The sequence below is a fragment of the Hylobates moloch genome, unplaced genomic scaffold (genome assembly GCF_009828535.3).
Source record: "Hylobates moloch isolate HMO894 unplaced genomic scaffold, HMol_V3 SCAFFOLD_17, whole genome shotgun sequence".
Taxonomy (NCBI): domain Eukaryota; kingdom Metazoa; phylum Chordata; class Mammalia; order Primates; family Hylobatidae; genus Hylobates; species Hylobates moloch.
Window position 1 is genome coordinate 8076136 of NW_026652292.1, and position 15128 is coordinate 8091263.

Below are 15128 nucleotides of genomic sequence, written 5' to 3' on the forward strand. Positions count from 1 at the left end.
ATTACTCATTTTTAACAGTTAAAAAATCTGACATTTAAAAAACCAGAGACATGGGTTCCATATGACTGAGCATTTGTTATGCCTTTAAAAGAATCTGTTCGTTCTGCATGTACTGTCTACTCACGTAGGCCTATAAAATATTTTTTAAATTGTGGCCATTTAGTAGAAATTATTACAATTGAAATACTATTATTGTGTCTCCATATATAAGTTCTAGGTATTTTAATATCAAGTATTGAATAATCTTTATCATGGAATGTATTGGAAAGTTATAAAGGAAAAATGTGTGTGTATATAATTTAAGTCACTTTTACAGTAGGAAATCTCTTCATGAAAACTTCTTTCAATTAACTTTGCAATCACTGTATTTGAATTATTGTAGGCATAAAAATTTTTTAAAAACTATAGAAATGTACAACAGAGTCTTCCAACATTATAAATAAAACATTTTTGTGAAATATTCCAGATCTCCATACCAATTGCAATTTCCAGAGATTGTAGATGATTATTTATATGTCCTAGAGGCAGACTCTTGATGGATTAATTCCTATAATCCATCATTTCTCTTTTCTCTCCATCTGTGCCACACGTCATTCTTAAACTTGATTGCAAAACTTTCAGTGCTAAATTTTAGAAAACTTACACTTTTGTGGCCATCTGCTGTACTACTCAATTTTGTGTACTGATATTAACTTTCTCAAAAAGCTTAAGCCTCCTTTAACAACATGTGGCATTTTCACTCTGACAATCTTTCATATTTGCAAGCTCTTCACTGAGATATTTTATTAAAAAAAACCAAACTTTGCATTCCAGTGTTTGTGAAGATATAACATCCAGTTTCAGCAAGGGGGATAAATTATTCCCTTTACGAAAGAATATTGGGAAATATAAGTGAATGGATTTTACAACCACAATGCAACGGAAGAGTTCAGGTTGCAACCTTCTTCATAAAGGTCAAGGTCATGTCTTTAGCTTTCGTGGAAATGGGTCACTTGAAAATCCTAGGTCATCCCCATCAGATATGGCAATTATTAAGGAGGGACATGTCTTTCCCCATCAGCTACCGAATGGTATTTGAAGGGTAGCTTCCATAAAGGGGAGGGGAAAGACAAAGCAGTTAGAATGATTTTGACTCAGACTAGCTGAAGCCACCAGAGCTTTTGATTTCACACATCAGCCTGTGCCCAGCAAGGGTGGATTTTGGGGAGATGAGCCCCTTGGTGTCCTTAGCTCTGTCTCCCTGCTTTGCTCCTGTCCTCCCCCTCCCTGACCTAGCTACCCTCAAGGCTGCCAGCTAGTGGGCAGCAGCTCCAGCTTCACTCTCGACATTCTGTGTGCGGAGAAAGGGCCTTCCCTTCCTGTATCTCTCTCTATGGAGAAGAGAGAACCTTTCCAGAAAAATGACTTTTCTTTCATGTGTCCCAGGCAAGAATTGGTCCACACAATGGAGAAGCTGTGTGCTAAATAAATATGCCTGGCAGAAAGTGGAGTGCCATCTGGCCTAATAGTGGGTATCCATGGCTATGTGATGACTCGGAAGTTCTCACCGGTCCATGGGACCTGTAAGGCAGGAGGGCCCCAGATTGCATTTAACCCCAATTATTGGACTGCAGCCTCAGAAATCCTGTTCTCATTGGTCCATTCTACTATGGTCAGGATTTGTTTTCACAAAGCCAGGTGTAGTACGTGCTTTTGGGGCTGCACAGCCCCTCAGCCTCCTGTGGTCCCAGCTGCGGCCAAATGGTGGTCAGTTCTCTGCCAGACGCATCCACCTGGGGCACACACCTCCCCTCCTGTGGCTTTCCATGTTGGGAGTCCTCTCTGAAGCCCCAGGAGACTGCTGGGTTAGTGAAAGTGCAGGCTGAGTGCACCCTCATCCAATGGTAGCTGGGAAGGTGACACACTCCCGAGAGGCATCTACAGGCTTCTCAGAAAATCAGTTCTGCTGCCCTCAGCAGTGACCTTGGTGACAAACCCTAATAGGAGCTTTTCCCTCTTTCCTGCCTCACCCCCTCATCATCTCCACCTGCTGCTGTCGGCATATATAAAACCACCTGCCCTAAACCCCTGTCTTGTCTCAAAATCTACTTTAAACAGGGGCCAAGCTATGATGTCAGAATTTTCAGTCTCAGCTCCTATCCCCATGATGAAGACAATAGTCCAAAATAATGGTTGGGATCCTACATGTCTCGGAGGCTTTGAAGAACACACTGAGTTTTTATGCACTCAGTTCAGGGCTAGGGTGGCAGCCAGGATGCACTGCCCTTTTTCAGAAGTGCTACTCACATCTTCATAATGTTTAATACTCCCTTTGGAATTCTGCAGTGCACAACCTGCACAACTGTATGCAGTGCCTTTGGAGGAGAAAGTGAAAAAAAGGAGAAAGATGGGCATCACTTCTCAGATGCATCTGGATATCTGGGGCTTTCCCAAGGTTTCTTGCATCCTTCTGGACCCTCAGTTACATGCATATTCTGAAGCCACCAGCGATTATCTCAATAAGTGATTAACTGTTTTTGGCTTTTAGTTAGAATCATTCACTCTATCAAATCTGTATAGGTCATATTTAGCTGGATACAACAAACTTCTATAAGCCCATTGGTGTTTAAGTTAATCTTATGAAAACTACAGTCCTTCACCTTTTCAATTACTTATCAAATATTAGATGAGGCCACACAGTGTAGTGGGGGAAACAAGCAGGCCATCACTATAAATGTCTGGCTTTGAGGCTGGCAACACTTCCTACAACCTGGACCATCTCACTTCTTTGCTCCAATTTCTACATCTATAAGTTAGTTACACTAACGACAATACTACTTCATTGGATTATTGGGAGGAATTCCTCACCAATTCCCTAAGAAGTACTTTAAACAATACCTGGCATGTAGCAATTATAATGACAGATGATGATGATGGTGATGGAGAATATTACTTTTATCTATAAAAATTCTGTATGTTTTCAGTGGAGTTAGAGTCAACTATTTTATGTATTTCTTAAACTTTATTTTAGAAAATTTCCTTTCTAGGATTATAAAATGGTATTTTCATGAACAATGGATAAACTTAGTTGTATCTAATCCAGGTCCACTAGCTTGTTAAAGTAACAACAGCTTCCAGACACATCAATAAGACAGCCATACAAATAGCCTGCTATTCATATAGGGTCTGCATTAGTATCCTATTAAATAGTAGCCTATATGAATAGCTTACTATTCATATAGGGTCTGCATCTGTGAGGTTTCAGGGGTATTACTAAGGGCAGCAAATAAACTTTTGGAAATGGGTCCAGGTCCAGTGTAAAATAACAATCCTTTAACAAACACAAATAATTCAGTGTGAGCTGGCAATGTTCAGGTATCCACAGCTTAGCATATATTGGGGTGACATTGCCCAAATATAACCAAATAAACAAAAATAAGTGAATAAGAAGAAAGCTTTTCATATATCTCTTCATAACAACCCACCTGCCATCTAAGTCGGGACTATGAATCTCTAGGAAGCCACTGTTCAAAAATGAGGAAACACCAAATATGAATACAAAGGGAACTAACGATTACAAACAGGCAAGCAGCCAATTTTAAAACAGGCTGTTCAACTGTAAAACTGTCAATCTCTTTCAGGCTACCTCTCCTCTACATTTTATGACGAAAGGAAGTGCCAGCTGTCCCACTTGAATAAAAGTACACACCATTGCAAGGAGGTTGCTATGCTCTTGAAAATATTTTAGCACTAAAAATCAAATGGGGAACTACAGATAATTTTTTGAAGTCTAGGAAGACAGGAAATGAGTGTTTCTAAAACCCACAGGAATACATTGTCCATGGAGCATTAAGAGGCTGCTCACCTGATACCAGCCAAATAGGGAACTTACAGATAAAATTGTACCAGAAATCAAAATTCTATTAGAGTCTTACAAGATATACCACAAGGATGCTCAGAAAATATTTTATGAAATATATCCTGAAAAATAGTTTTTATATCATTAAATTATTTATACTTACCAAAACATTAGCATTGTCAGAAGTTAAAATTAAAACATTTCTTGAAATAAAACTACAAAAATCATCTACAGTATGCTTTAAATAACACCAAATTAAGAACAATATAATTATTCAAATTGATACAAAAATATTTACAACAAGCACATGGTTTGTAGAAAAATCCTGAACATGGATTCAGAACCCTAATTCTGAATCAGAGCAGTACTATTAGGCAGATGAGGCTATAAGCAGCTCATACTTTTTAAAACAGGGGTAAAATGTGAGCCTCAAATAGTTTTTGTTGTATTAGTGAGGTTGTTTAAAATTGGGCTTACACATACATTACTGGCCAGAGGCAAGCACGACTGGAGCTAAAACAAATACAAAATATACCTGTTTGGGGCTTTTGAATGGTCTAGTTTCATGGGTATGAGATATTAGATCTTTCCTGTTAATCTCACTGCTCTTGTTCCTGTACTTCCTGAGCGAGACGCAGCACCCTGGATTGTCTCAGGACCTCTGAGTGGAAAGACCTGGACCCGGGGTCTTGCTGTCTCCAGTTGCAGGGTTTTTGGGTACCTAACTGGTTTTCTACAAGTCTCGATTTTCTCATTTGGAAAATCAGGAAAACACGTGACGACCTTCCCCAAAGCATTTTGCAGACCCTAATGTGCTACACAAAAATGTGATATTTTGTAATGCCTGTCATTATTTTCATATGTCACAACCTATTTAAACTTCCAATGGCCAGGTTTCATTTGCTCTGAAGATTATCCATTGTGCCATTATTTGACACAAACAAATGTGAGTGTGTTATATCAACTCTGACTGACCCTCGCAGAATCCCTTTTGACAGCATGTATTGATTGTAATGTCTTTCTTCTTGACCTTTCCAGGCTTTCTGTGGTCTGGTTCTTTTGTATCTAGGAAACAAATATCTACCCTAAGCTCCCTGTTGCTCTCTTAAATCATAGCTTTTGGTCAATTTTTTCATGCTTTGCATGATATTTCAGTAAGAAATACAGTGCTGCCAATACTAAGTCTGTTGTTCTTTGTAAATGATTTGTGCTGTATCTGACGCTGTCTTTAGCTCTGATGCAGCAAAAAATAAAGTAAATCTGCTAAACCTTTGAGGAAATTTTGAGTTGCATTAATTTAAGAAGTAATTCTATGTATACAACATAACATTTTATATCTTTCTTCCTTTCATGTGTTGTAATTTTCAGCCAAAATGTAGAGTTAAGATTTGTGTTACGAGTTCATCTTCGATTAATTCCTAGGCTCATGATGATCTCCCAATAGTGCTCTTATAGTTGGCTAAAATGATCACAATATTATAAAAATCAAGAGTGTAAATCAAGAGAAGAGCTATAGAAGACAAAAAGCTCCTCTTTCTTTTAAGCTACACTTCAACCTAAATCGGAGTAAGGTAAGGCTTATCATTTATCACTTAACATTGGGCAAATAAATTATGCAAATAGAGTTGTGTCATTAAATTCTATTTGTGCCCAGAGGACCAGTTCTCAAATGCTGGTCTAGTCCCCCACTGGCAACTTGCTACTGGGCAAGTTCATTAATCTTTCTCAGGCTGATTTTTTTTTCCATCTCCAAGCAGAGGTAATAATGAAAACTGTCTTGCAGGGATACAGAGAGAATAAACATAAGAAATTGTAATTACTCTTAGTGCAGTGCATGGCATGTAGTAGGCACTCAACAAAAGTTATTTTATGATGTAATACAGGATTTCAGACTATCATTAAATATTAACTCCAGTATGTATAGTTATAACTTAATTTCAATATTTAATTTGACATCACCTAGTAAGTTGGGATTTGCAAGGCTTCACCCAACAAGAATTTTTACAGTTACTATTGTCAAAACAGGGTAAAAAGGAGACACACATATGACAGTGATAATCATTTCTATTTTATAAATGTCTATGTTAGACTTGGCACTGGGCTAGGATATATAGAAATATTAGGTACTATATGTAATCTTCTAAACAGCTCTGTCATTCAAGTGTTCATGCTTCATATTTCATTTGAAAACAACCATGTGGAGAAGTAGAACAGCAGGTCAAATCTCACAGTGACTCAGAGGCAGAGCCCCTCTGACCCACCACCCTGCTCCTTCCACCCACTCTGTGAAGCCACAGGCATGCGGGGCTGAGACGCAGACCTGGAGAGCAGCAGCAAGGACCAGAGGACCCTAGATGCTCCTGTGAGTTTAGCCTACTTGGAGGTGGGGAGTAAACATCTGTGTTTTAAGTGTCTCATTCTGAGCTCATTGGAGCTATGAGCCACCAGGGAGGGACATTTGCTAGAAGTGGTCCCTCAGTCAGCTGGACACATGTGCCCCAGGGTCCAGAGAAGGAATGCCAGGGTCACAGAATCATCAATTTCAGGGTCCGACCCTGCACTTTGCAGAGCAAGACAGAAGCCCAGAGGGCAGCGAATGCATCCCAAGTTCACAGAGTTAAGTGACAGCCTAAGATCCAGGTCCTCCCTCTGTGTCTGTCAATCAGCTCCCCAAACTAATCCAAGGCTCCAGGTTTCCCAAGCTTTCGACATTGAGCAATTTACAAGTAGGGATTCATGGAGAGAACTAATAGCTCTTGGCAAGGGTCCTTCTCTGTCTCTTTATTGAGATTCAAATAGAGGCTTGGTGACTTAGTCTAAGACAACGACGTAGGAATTTCACAAGTGAAGCTGGGAAAATCCTTTCATGAAATTTCAGCTTTAAAGTGTTGGCAGAAGAAAAGATTCTTGAGTCTTTTCTAACCGATGCATACTTGAACTTGAAATAATCAATTCTTTCTTTTTCTATAAATTGCTATAATAATCAGGAAATTCAGGTTGTTATACTTTCCACAAACATGTTCTGTATTGTATAAATGACATTTCATTAGCTGACTCCCATTTTTAATAAACTGGAGCTCAGGGAAGCAGCTGAAGCCCATGGATAACAATTAAAGAAATGAGACTAGGAAGGAACACTCAAACGTGAGAGCTGCCAGACCTTGCGGATGGCACCCTCCTTGATACAGGAGCTATGAGTAGGAAAAAGCATCACCGCCTTCTCCAAGGATGACACTGAGACTCAGAAATGTCACCTCTTGTTATCCAGCCACACACTGGCAAGCAGATGGTCACTTCATGACTCAAAAATCAATACTTTTTTTATACTTACAGCTACTATCTTGATAATAGAACTCAATAAAAACTGAACCCTTTGTGGCCAAAGATTTATGAACTGCAGCTGGAATATGAAGACCAAAAATGTTGCTTTAGATAGGTAACTATCATTTTTAAATCAATTTCTTAGGAATCCAACTGATAGAACAGATCTTCCAAACAATCCAAAGAAACTGAGCCCTTCCTTTCTACTGCTTGCATTCCTCAATTAGTGTGAGCTGGCATTCCTGCCTTAGGACAGACGGAGACCAAAATGCATGGGAGAAGCCATGTCAGAAGAAAAATAAATATACTCCCGCCACTGAGAAGTAGATTGCTCCTCATTGCCACAGTAACACCGTCCTAGAAGTAGACTACCAAAAGGCTAAGTTTGGTGGTAAAAACAAAAAGAAAAACAAACCTTCAAATTTCCTAAAAAGTGACAATAGTCTCTTTGGAGACATATGTGTTTTTCTGGATTTGAAAGCAGTGGTTACATTTGTTTCATAAACTGTAATTCTGTAATAAATAAAGCAATAAATACATTCATATTTTAGAAAGACCTTCAATTTTTAAGTTTATCATCAGATGTATGTCACACATACACACATATTATAGGAACTACATAAAAATGCTACATTTTTGCTTAATATGATCTTTTTCATTCATTAAGCTATATTTGAAGGTAATTATAAAAGTCAATTAACAATGAGAAAATTAGTGATGTGGACTGTTTTCTGAATTTTTCACACTGCAATGTATTTAGAAACTAAGGTGTGAGATCAACCTAGATCATCCATTCCTGTGATTTCCGAGCAAATGAGACAAATCTTGACATGGCAATGCAGACCTCAGGGGGCACACATCATGCCACCAGGAACAAAACATGACATTCTTCAGCAACACAGAAAGTTATCCCATTTGAGTGGTTTTCCTAGAACATGTGAGTGTTCATAGATCTGTCATTTTAAAATTATTTAAAAAAATAGTTTTAAATGTCAGCATCTGAAATATCAATAAATATACACCTTAATGAAGATTTTTCTTGGTCTACGGTTAGTTCAGGCTGCTCTGGAAAGAACTGTCTTCATAATCAGTACTAGATTATAGGAGAGCTACCACAATATCTTTTCCATTGTGAAGGGGAAGAAATCTAATTGTAATTTCCAGTAACAGAAATCTCCTTGGGTCTGGTGTAATATCTGACAAAGCACCTCATATCCCTCTTCCTTTCTCTGAATTTCCCAAGGATATCTCGGCTGTGTGGTTTTTGCATGCCACAAAAGCAGGCTTTACAGCAGCACAAAAACATTGCTCAGCCTCACAAACCAAAGGAGAAAGATGCTGCAAAGGCCAACTGGAAAGATCAGTGAGGAAGGAATTCAGCCAGACCTTCTCGTGCTGAGCTTCTCCATCAAAACTTTTGCCACTGTCTGTGTCCACTCTGTGGAGCCAGCACCAGGGGCAGGTGAGTGTGGGGAAATGCTGTTATTCTTACAGCAGAAGCAGGAACAGCAAAAGCAAGCCTTTTGAAAAGAGTGTGTCTAAGTGGAATTTAATGTGACAGTTTAAAGTGTTAAAAGAAATACAACCTGTAAAGGCAGGAGAAAAAAAAAAAAAACCACATGCATTCCCTTTTCTTCTCTCCGCATTGGCACCAACTTACTCTAACAATGGCTCCATATAGTTTCCCAGTCCCCAGGGTGTGTCCAGTTCATCCCACAATGTTCTATACCTTGGTGTAGGCCTGGTATGGGGATATTATTCCATGTCCCAAACTGAATAGAGTGGCCATATATAAGCAGGCTGAAGGCTTTGTGACTCAGAAATCAGAACAGAAAAACTCCCGGGACAGTTGATCCCATATGTGAATACTTAATTCACGAAGCCTCCAGGATACTCTGAATTTCAAGTATTTTCTCCAGATATTCTAACGAAATTGAAAAACTTGAATGATTTGCAACACCTAGTGTGTGTAGAGAATCTAGTGCTTGACCATGTTGTGTTTACAGAGCACTTAGTGTTTGCAGAACATCTAGCGTCTGCCAAGAACCTAATGTGCGCAGAAGATCCAGTGTATGAGAGGACCTAGTACCTTCAGAGCGTCTATTGTCTGGGGAGCATCCAGTGTCTGGACATGTCATATTTATAGAGCATTTAGTATCTGGAGAGCATAAGGTGTTTGCAGAGCTTCTAGAATGCACAGAGCACCTAGTGTGTGAGACCATTTAGTGTTTGCAGTGTACCAAATTTGTGCAGAGCCTCTAGTGTGTGCAGAACATATATCGTTTGCAGAACATCTAGTGTGTGCGGAGAATTTTGTGTGTATTGAGTCTGTATTCCTGGTTCTGGATTGTGGGCTGGGTGTGAGATGGAGGCTACTCACCACATTGCAGCCTGCACAGTCAGGCCCATTCTCACAGATCCTGCGGCGAGCTTGAATGCCACCCCCGCATTGGGCTGTGCACCGTTCCCAAGGACCCCAGCCTGTCCAGAACATGTGTGGGGGACATAGCAAATGTTCATTGCAGTATCTGTAATGAGGAAACCAAAAGGACAGGGAAACTAATTAGTGCCACTTGAAACCACTGACGTTTCCATCTCCATCCCTGCACCAGATGTTGAACACATGGGCATGCTCTGCATGGAGGAGCTTTTTGTATTTTGAGCAATTGCACCATACAGAAGGCAGATGTGGTGCTGGCCATGCTGTGTGTGCACAGACAATGGGATGCATGGCAGACAATGAAGAAAATGCTAAACTCACAATGCAGGATGGATCTTCCTGTGCAGCCAATTAAAGGAAAAACAAACAAAACCCTTCAAACAGACACCCAAAAATAAGAGTATACAGAAAATATCTAGGTAGGGCATTTATCTTCTGAACATAAACATTGAAAGATAAAGCAGATTACAGATACAAAGTCAGCATAGCTTTACTTGGAATTCCTTTCTCATTCTTGAATCAAATAAGCCCAGAGTTATATTAGGATAAGTTAAAGAAAAGTTAGAGCATGGGATTAGCATGAAGGCCCATGCTATATACTGCTTAAGCTATTCTACTTTTAAATTTATTTGTAGGCTCTCAGAATAATGCCAAACAATTTAAAAGACCACTCCTTATTCAAAAAGAATTGAATTATTATACAATTTTACAAATATTAGTTCTATTTTTCAGTTTGAATACACTTCTATACTTCTACATATTTTTCCAAATGTCAGCCAAATATCCAAAGCTTCCTTTATCCTTATCATCAGTCATATTTCTCTTCAATTTTTAACACTGCAAGTGAAATGAAGTGAAGTGAGGAAAACAAACAAATGAAAAACAAAAAGGAAACAGCCTGGCATTCTACAGGTTACAGCTCATAGAAAGGAAGAGGTTACTCTGAACAGCACCAAATGTAGCGAGACACACTCGGTGATTCATAGTCCATCTATGAAGCCCAAGTTCCCACATTTACCTTCTAGAGAATACTAGAATGCACAACTTTTTCTCATGCCCTCCTCTCTTGCCAGGCTATCTGCCTTAAGAAACAAGAGGCAAAGGTTCCCATCTGCTGGCGTAAGTTAGTCACCTTTATTGTCATCAATATTAATAAAGGCTTAATCCTGCAGGGCCTATGCAACAGGAATTGCAGAGGGCTTTCTGATCACAGGCGTTCACAGTCGAAGATAAACACAGGGACATGGACACAGCTCAGGATGTGCAAAACTATCTTAATACACAGTGGCATTACTGTGATTATTTATGCAGAAGTAAATGTTTTTCTGGAACTGAAAATAAGGGCAAATGGTAGCCAGCCACCAGGAAAAGAAATTTGGAGAGTGTAGTTTCCTGACAGTAAATGCTGATAAGATGGAACTGTTTTCCTGTCAAACCAGAAAAATGTCATGGGGAATGTGAGGGCTTCAGGAACAGGGAAGTGTGAAAAGTAGGAAGCAAGGCCAAGCTGAGGGGTGCCGACAGGATGGGGCAGGCTGAACCTCTGTCAGCATTTTGGAAAATAATGGAAGGTAGAAATGGAAAGAGTAAAGCACGAAAGATCACTGAGAAGAACAAAACAGAAAAACGCAACAGGGAGTGGGATGATCTATCTTTACCAAATACAGTAGAAAACTGGAACTTTATGAGAAATCAGGAAACTTCCACAGAGCTCCAGAAACAAAATAACTCCCTGAGAGTTAGATGGCAGACTCATCTCCAGGAGGTGGTGCTTCATCTTGACTATGCTCTGGAACCCCTGAGATTCGAGGAGTTCCTCGTATTTCAGTATGGGGTCTGCATCTCCCCAGACAGGGCAGTTTAGCGGCAGGAAGAGCCCATAGAACAAACAGCAACTAGAGGATGCTGGATTGCAATGATTCAAATAAGAGAGACTCCAACCTAGAAAACGACGATGGTGTTGGAAAGAAGGGGAAGAAGTGGTGGAGATGGAGCTTGGTATAGTGAAAGTACCATATGGCAACTGTGTGACTGTATAGAAAACAAAACAAAACAAAAACAGTGGAGTCCAAAGTCAGCCTCTTAACTGAAAGTGGAAGGCAGAAGGCACTCTTACTTCCAGGGAGAGATAGTTGATGTGTAGGGGGTGAAGGAGCCTCCAGAGAGTCAAGAACTAACTGGGCAAACAGTTTAGTTTGTCTAAACTTACAAATTTGAGCGGAGCCAATGGAACTGAACAGTTATCACTCTTCTTCATCTTTTCCACATTTAAGATAACACAGAAACATAAGGTTTTCCTCTTTAGGTGGTAACTATAGTCTCCCAGGGTCCGATTCTCAGAGCTCAGGGCCACTGGACATTCCTACACATAGTAGGGGAAGGGGAGGGACCTTCTAATTAAGAGATCATGGCCTCTAGATAGGAGAGACAAGACAAATGTGAGACTACAACAGATGAAAAGAATTCGATCTTAGGAAGTACATGCAAATGTGTCGAGTTCTAATAAGTAAAATTAATATGTGTGTTGGTTCATGGAGTATTCCAGGAGAAAATTGACACTTGTTTGGAGAACATATTTTGAGGAAGTCAAGAAAACTCAGAATATCAGAACTCTCAGCATTTAGTTAAAATATCTATGTGTAGCTCACTGTGGGTACAAGGAGAAGTAGGCTATCTCCGTTTCTAAGCTGATTCACCGGCATTTAAAAGGCATGGACTTCTTAGAAAACTTGATCCCAATTTCAGCTTTCAACAACCCCCCTCCTAAAAAACAACAACAAAAAAATGGGTACGGAAGGCAGAGGGAAACCTTACTAAAAATGTTCATAAAACCCCTGACTTTTAATAAAAAGCACAGCAACTGAGCTACCATTTCCCCAAAGCAAAATAAACCATAGCACACAAATCCTTTCTGTTATTTGCTGACAGCAGGCCACTCCTGAAAATGCTCAGCATGTTATTATTGTAAAAATTGACCGCAGGGTAACCTGTGCATGGAACTTTCAGCCAGTGTTAATAAATTGTCTACTGAGCTGCATTTTCAGGTTGTCAATAACCTGCCTTGTTTTTTTCTCTTTCTCCTATAGTAGTCCATGAAACAAGCCACACCAGGATCTGCTGGAATGTCACCCTCTGAAACTGCAGCCTCCTCAGTGAGAGAGGTCAGAGGGAAGCAGAAATTACTAGGCTAGCTCTGTTCTCTTTGTGTCTGGGTTTTCACTTAGGAATTCACCCTAGAAGACACTGCTCAGAGACAAAGTGCTTGGAAGCCTGTAAGTATGCATCCTACACAATTGTGAGAAAGTGTTTCCTCTGACCCTCTCCCTGCCCCCACCCCAACTAACTCATGCCCCTGAGAGAAGCCCCTCTTATGAAGCTATACAAAAAACAATGAGGTTGGAAGTCAGTTACCTTGGTATCTCTGCTGGTTAAGCGTTTTTAAAATTAATTGTGGATAAGATATCTACACAATGGGCTAGCAGTTGGTCCCCTTTCTCTAGTCCCCAACACGCTGCTGACTTTTAGCAAATAATGAGTTACAATGTTTTTCAAATGCTATTGGCTCTTGAGTGTCTCTACTATGTTAAAGCATTGCAAGTCACAGATGTATCTCATGATGCGTTAATGATTAAGATTTTAATTTTGCCCATGACTGCTTATTCTCATTTTGTGTTTAAGAGTCAATTAATGACCCAGCACTATTTCTCTATAAATTATCCACTTTTTTCACAAATCTAGTCTCTTATGAAAATAATGACCTTTTATAATTCCATATGGATTAGATTCTCAGCACTATATCATGCAATAAAGTGTTCTTTCTGTTATAAATTCTAAATTGCATAAATTATGTTCCATTCTGGTTAGATCCATGCTAGTTGCTCACTGCAATCTCTGTTAACCTGAACCAATCAGGGCCTCTTCTGAACTATTTTCTCCTTGCTTCACTCTAAATGATTAGCCCTCTGCTGGGCCATACTGCTATAATTAAATTTTTATGGCAACAGAGAAACTGCATGTACATTAAGTCTACCATAATATTTAATTAAAGCCATTTAGGAAGAAAAATAACTTGTGAAGAACATCAGTTTGGTGCACCACAGGATTCAGCAAACATACCAATGAAGACAAATAATCACATACTAAAAACCATTGAGCCCTGGGACTCTTAACTTTGAGAACGCATTGGACAGGCTCTAACATGTTCCCTGTGATCCCCAGCTCCTAGAATTCACACCTTGTGTAATCTCCTCCTATTGAATGTGAGTGGGACTTGTCACTGGCTTCTAACCAACAGAATATGTGAAAGATTTTGGAATGTCACTTCTGTCATTATGTTACATAGATTGTAACACCCTTATTTCAAGAGAACTTTCTCCCTTGTTCGCTTTGAGGAAGCAAGCAAAAAGGTGAGAAGGACCCAGTTGTCAAGGAATTGAGGGCAGCCTCCGGCTAACAGCCAGCAAGAAACTGAGGCCCTCAGTCTGACATCCTACAGGGAACTGAAGGCTGCCAACAACCACATGATCTTGGAGGTAGGTCTTTCTCTAGCTGAGCCCCGATGACATCACAGCCAGGCCTCTATGTTGATTGCAGCCTTGTGAGAACCTGAAGCTGTGCCCAGATTAAAAAACTCGTAGACACCATGAGCAAATAAACACCTGGTGCTTTAAATGCCTAAATCTGTGGTAATGTTATTATATAACAACTATTAACAGACCGTGGTACGTGGGAGTGTGGTGCTACTGTAAGAGGTTAAAATGTGGAAGTGGTTTTGAGACCAGGGAATGGCAGGAAGCAGAATAATTTTGAGGAGCACATTAATGAAAATCTAAATCACCTTGAATCATCCATTAGTAGAAATCTGGATTTAAAGGACATGGCCAGTAAGGGTTTAGAGGAAAATGGGATAAAGACCTAAAACCAAACATCAAAAAAGATAGTCTTCCTATCACACACACAAAAAAGAAAAATATGTGACATGATGCATGTGCCAATTGGTTCAATTTAGCCATCCACAATGTATGCATATTTTAAACAACATTTTGTACATGATAAATATTTACAAATTTTGTCAAAAATAAATTATTGAAAAAGACAAAAACACAATTAGAAAAACAGGCAAAATATTTGAATAGACATTTCTATAAATAAGATACACTAATGTCCACTAAGCACATGAGAAGATGATCAACAATATTAGTCACTAAGGAAATTCAAATCAAAACCACAATGAGATACCAGTTCATACCTACTAGGATGGCTAAAATTAAAGAAAAACAAAAGTAAATAACAAGAATGCAGAGAAATTGGAACTCTCATACATTGCTGTTGGGAATGAACATTGGTGAAGTCTCTTCCGAAAGCAGCATGGTGTTTCCTCAAAAAGACAAACATAGAATTTACATACAATGCAGCAATTTCACTCCTAGATATACAGTATACACAAAAGAGTTAAAACAGGGACTTAAACAGATACTCATATGCCAATATTCAGTACAGCATTGACAATAGTCAAAAGATGAAAATAAA

General features: G+C 39.4%; 1 protein-coding gene across 1 annotated transcript in view; it reads right to left on the reverse strand.

Moving 5' to 3' along the window:
* SEMA5A (semaphorin 5A) overlaps positions 1-15128 on the reverse strand; it is a 509156-nt gene that overhangs the window by 62022 nt on the left and 432006 nt on the right. Inside the window, exon 16 of the mRNA XM_032135528.2 lies at positions 9540-9687. Within this exon, the coding sequence (XP_031991419.1) occupies positions 9540-9687 (148 nt within the window). The remainder of the gene's footprint in view (positions 1-9539; positions 9688-15128) is intronic.